Source organism: Paramacrobiotus metropolitanus, unplaced genomic scaffold (assembly GCF_019649055.1).
Source record: "Paramacrobiotus metropolitanus isolate TYO unplaced genomic scaffold, Prichtersi_v1.0 Parri_scaffold0000129, whole genome shotgun sequence".
Taxonomy (NCBI): domain Eukaryota; kingdom Metazoa; phylum Tardigrada; class Eutardigrada; order Parachela; family Macrobiotidae; genus Paramacrobiotus; species Paramacrobiotus metropolitanus.
Genome location: NW_026570349.1, coordinates 32,873 through 37,107, shown reverse-complemented (window position 1 = coordinate 37,107; position 4,235 = coordinate 32,873). Strand labels below are relative to the sequence as shown.

The window sequence follows — 4,235 nt, the reverse complement described above, 5'->3', positions numbered from 1 at the left end:
TGTCATTGCCGCACAGGAAACGTTCGAATGGACTTCGTTATACATTAGGCTAGAGACTTTGCCGGTTTAAATAGCACAAACAATTTTTCTGCAAATGGATTTACTTTTGCCTTCATGAATGATAAATTAAAAAATGAAAGAAACTGGAAAAAAATTAAACCGGTAACAATTTGAATTAACCTAAAAGTTGTTTTTATCAATACTTAGTTAGTATAGATAGTATTTTATAATATACCCAATTTTTTGGCAGAAACTGTCAGTTTACAAATTAAGAGAAAATTCGTTCAGGTTTCTTATCTTTGCATAATAACCGCATGAAATTAACTAGCAGAATCATAAACACTTGTAAATTGTAATTAATATCGGTGAGCATATCGGCTGTTATTTTTGACTACTTTGAAGTTTGAATTGTAGCGGAAGTCATGGATTCGCTGTTATGTTCCCTGGTGTGCAAATGCTGAGTCGGCTGCACCGGAAATAGCATTCTTTAACTCGGCGGTTGTTCCTGAAAAAACGCTCTTATAAAACCAAACATTCCCCATCCGTCAATCGATCCAGTCAGTTCAGCACCAGTCTCAGAGAACGCAAATAGATGCGCTGTTTTAAGAATCTGTCTTTGTACTTATAGTGAATGTATAATTGGTTCTCGATACTCATTTTCACAGTTGAATTTTTTCACTTGGTCACGTAAACTGTGTCATATTCATAAGAACAGTTATTAATAATTCATATTTCTTGGCCACGAATATATTTATCACGTAAAGTTATTTATTTAATTTTTTATTCTCTGGAAAACGCAGTGAATATCATTGTACGCAGTATAGAAAAAGGGAAAATGAGTTGGACAGCAAGATCAGTCAAAATTTATTCAGCTCTTTGTCCGCAGTTGCTGCCCTGGAAAATATACTCCGTGCAGTGTAATCGACCATTGGTTAATTTCCTGGAAGCTAATTAATTCGTGTACCGTTGTGCAGCCTGCATCAAGTTGATACATGGCGCTTCCTTGAAATTTGCTCTCTGTTGCCGGATAAAAGCGATTACACTGCGCTTTACTAAACACTTTCCTTTATAATATATTTTTTTGCACGCGGCGCACATCCTCATTCACAGCATGGACCACTTTTTTACATCATTCGACCTACTAATCACCACTTAGCGCTGCTCTTTAATTTTGGACGGGAAAGCAGTGTGCTGAGCGCGGGGGAAATTCATTCTTGATCAGTTGCTGGATTGAAACTTTGTATCGCATGCATATATATTCTTAATCAGTCGGCTGCCAACTAACGAGGATTCTTAAAAGCTGCGATTAAACACAGGTAAGCGTCGCGAGTGCTCACAATGCTATCGCTGCTTATATAATAGAGAAATAGCGGGTGTGTGCAGGTATGTGTTTGTCAACACGGTGTTTAACGTTTGATAAAATGTGCAAATCTGAATACCGGCACACGCGGTACATGAGTAATCCGCGGCTTGTAGACGACGTGAGCGTGTGACTTTTTGTTTCGGTTTTACAAATTTGATTATAATGTCGATTATTTAAATGTTGTTAACGATATACCGGCGTGCCCAGTTATCTGGATTAATTTTCCAATTTAAAGTCGTACCTGCAAATAAATTATCTAAATTATTTCGCATGCGAATATTCCGTGACAGTTGTTAACCTACCGGCATGTTTAATATGAATTATCTGGTTTATTTTATTTGGAGATGAAATAAATAACTACTATTTCCGTTTCTCCCTAATCATTCGGTGAGTTTTCTATTTGTACAGTAAATAATAAAAGCGGTAAAAGTTTTTATTGACGAGAATATAGGTTTCGAAGGATGCGTGCGCCAGCTTCGATCGATCGATCGTGGTGTATAACCGGTATTTGCATGTATTACGAGTGCTGCTTAAAATGGAATTTACGTGATATTGTTTAATATTACCCATGTTTTTTAAATCGGCGGGGATAGATATTAATTTTGACAGATTTTTACCGGTACTTTAACAAATTTGTAAGAACGTACGGTTCCAGTTTTGACACCAAAATGTAGTGAAAGGGCCCGCTGGTCAGACCGACCATGATATGAGTTTACTCGTTGGCAGCAATCAATACAACGCAGAAAAATGGTTCATACATTTTTTTCACCTTGCAAGTTATTTGCTTGTTAACTTTTAATTTGCTCCTGGTTAAAAGTTTCGCATTTGTAAGAATTTTCTATAATTTTACAATATGTTATAGCGGATATTCCTAATTGCAGGCTTCTGTAAATTATTGACAAGATGGCCTTCATGACACCGATCATGAAATCCGGCTGGAACCTGTACAATGTCCATCCACCGGTCAAAGTTGTGCAGCACAGTAAATCGGATGCCCGCCGCAAACGCACCAAATCCGATCCCAACCCCCTTCCGGTCCGTTGCGCCACATTACCCAACCGGCGTCGCCCGTCGTTAGACGGTGCCACCGGCAACTCCCCGCCCGCGCACCGCAGTCGAAGACAGATCGCCGCGGTCGACCGCTGTCCCATGATTCCCTTAAGCTGCGCGATCTGGACGCCGTTATGTCGGTAAGCGGAATTATGGAAAATGCTTAAACAATTATTCAGTTTATCTTTATCTAAATGGATAATGCACAACGTCGTGCGCAATTTGGTGGCGGCGACGAAAAAGGTTGTTTACGGCAACCGGCACCGTATTTTAATGTTTTTATCATCAGTATTTTATCAGTATGCTTTTATCAGCAATTTTTTGTTTATCATCAGTTTTTCCCTTGTTTCTTATTTATTAACAACTGTCGTAGTTTCAGATTTTATGCCGCGCGTTGCTTGTATCTGTGATTGATTTCGTAGAGCGGTGGCTAGTGCGGTTTTCCATTTTTAGTACGAGTACTGTACTTTATGTACTGTACACCAGTATTAAATATTCACATTATAATTTTGTCGCTGTATAATTCAATACTTTTTTGCGAACGTAACAGCTACTACAATAACAAGTTTTTTTTTAAGTTTCTTGGATTTAACTGCAGTAATAATCTGATGCAGCTGTATTCCGATTGCCGTTTCCCTTTTTTTGATTGAAAGTAAAAGTTAAAATAGAAAACAGGTATTTAGATAATAAAATTACAGAGTTGAGGTAAATTAACTTTAACGAACCGGCTATGGTCCTGAAAGAAAACCCACGTCTATATAAAATGCACAAGTATACGTAAAGACTTTTAATAAAAATTACGAGTGAAAGAGCGTATTTACAGGTCAAATTAAGCAACCTAAAAATTGCGCCTTATAATATTTTGTATACTGTGCGGCTGTTTTTTGCCAGGGAATTTTTAATAATTTCTGAATAATTTTGTCGTTTTCGTTTCTTTATGATAGTTTTCGTTCGGATAGTTTTATTGCTTTATAATAGTTTTTATATCCTTTATGATAGTCATATAGAAGGGAGAATTTGAATAATTTTTCAATAATTTTGTCGTTTTATTTCTTTATGATAGTTATTGTTTTGATTTTTTTGCTGGGATTAGGTTATTCCCGAAGTGGATGACGAATCGGACGACAACGCCACAGACCATCCGCTCTCCGATCCGGACACTTGCAGCAGCAGCGGCTCGTCCATTTCCGCCGGCTCCAACCCCGCCCTCACGCACACTACCGCCCACGTTCGCGACACAACGGGTCGCCGGCTGCTGCGTCGTCTGCGTAAATTCATCCGCCGCTTCGCTGTGGCCCCGACCAAGGACGCCAGCATCTCCCCGCACCAGCACATCGCCTGCAGTAGCACAGCTGTCAGCAGCCACCCGGCCGGAAATGCACGTTTCCATCGTCAGCGCAGTTAGCCGAAATTCCTCTCGCCTGACTACGCTGTGTAAAGAGCGCCGGGTATTTTTAGCCGCTGGCTGATCTTCATTCTGTACATTTTGCTGAGCTTGTGTATGTTCTGTGCTGGAATGGCTATCAACGGACAGGGGGATGTTGAAGGTTGTTTATATTGCGGCTGGGGTTTGTTTGCTGTTGTTAGCGCTATGTCGGTTTTCTGGGGATGTGCCGGCTTTTACGGAGACTGTCTGTGGTCACACACGTGATATGCTGTACATTTGTTGCAATCTGGATTTTTTTATGTACATATACGAGTATGCTCGATCGTTTATCAGTGCTTTCGCTCTCAGTTTGTTTCTTGACATAGTTGTACGAAATGCTTGTAAGTTGTAGTCGTATCTTTTCCAGCTAACAGATATAAAAATTATCTACCACAA

General features: G+C 39.5%; 1 protein-coding gene across 2 annotated transcripts; it reads left to right on the top strand.

Moving 5' to 3' along the window:
• Positions 1-545: 545 nt before the first annotated feature.
• On the top strand, positions 546-4,235 carry LOC129598779 (uncharacterized). Of its 2 annotated transcripts, none has more exons than XM_055496834.1 (3): positions 546-1,316; positions 2,245-2,553; positions 3,507-4,235. In XM_055496834.1, the coding sequence occupies exons 2-3, from the start codon at positions 2,548-2,550 to the stop codon at positions 3,816-3,818; spliced, it is 318 nt and encodes a 105-aa protein (XP_055352809.1). In that variant the 5' UTR covers positions 546-1,316; positions 2,245-2,547; the 3' UTR covers positions 3,819-4,235. The 2 variants fall into 2 exon arrangements, with proteins under 2 accessions (XP_055352809.1, XP_055352808.1); XM_055496833.1 differs by lacking the exon at positions 546-1,316 and adding an exon at positions 1,443-1,750.

What these genes read in the sequence shown, in the direction of transcription:
- LOC129598779 (XM_055496833.1), top strand. Translation starts at nt 2,267, where the DNA reads ATGGCCTTCATGACACCGATCATGAAATCCGGCTGGAACCTGTACAAT. An exon ending in ATCTGGACGCCGTTATGTCG is followed by an intron (nt 2,554 to 3,506) that starts GTAAGCGGAATT and finishes TGCTGGGATTAG; the next exon opens with GTTATTCCCGAAGTGGATGA.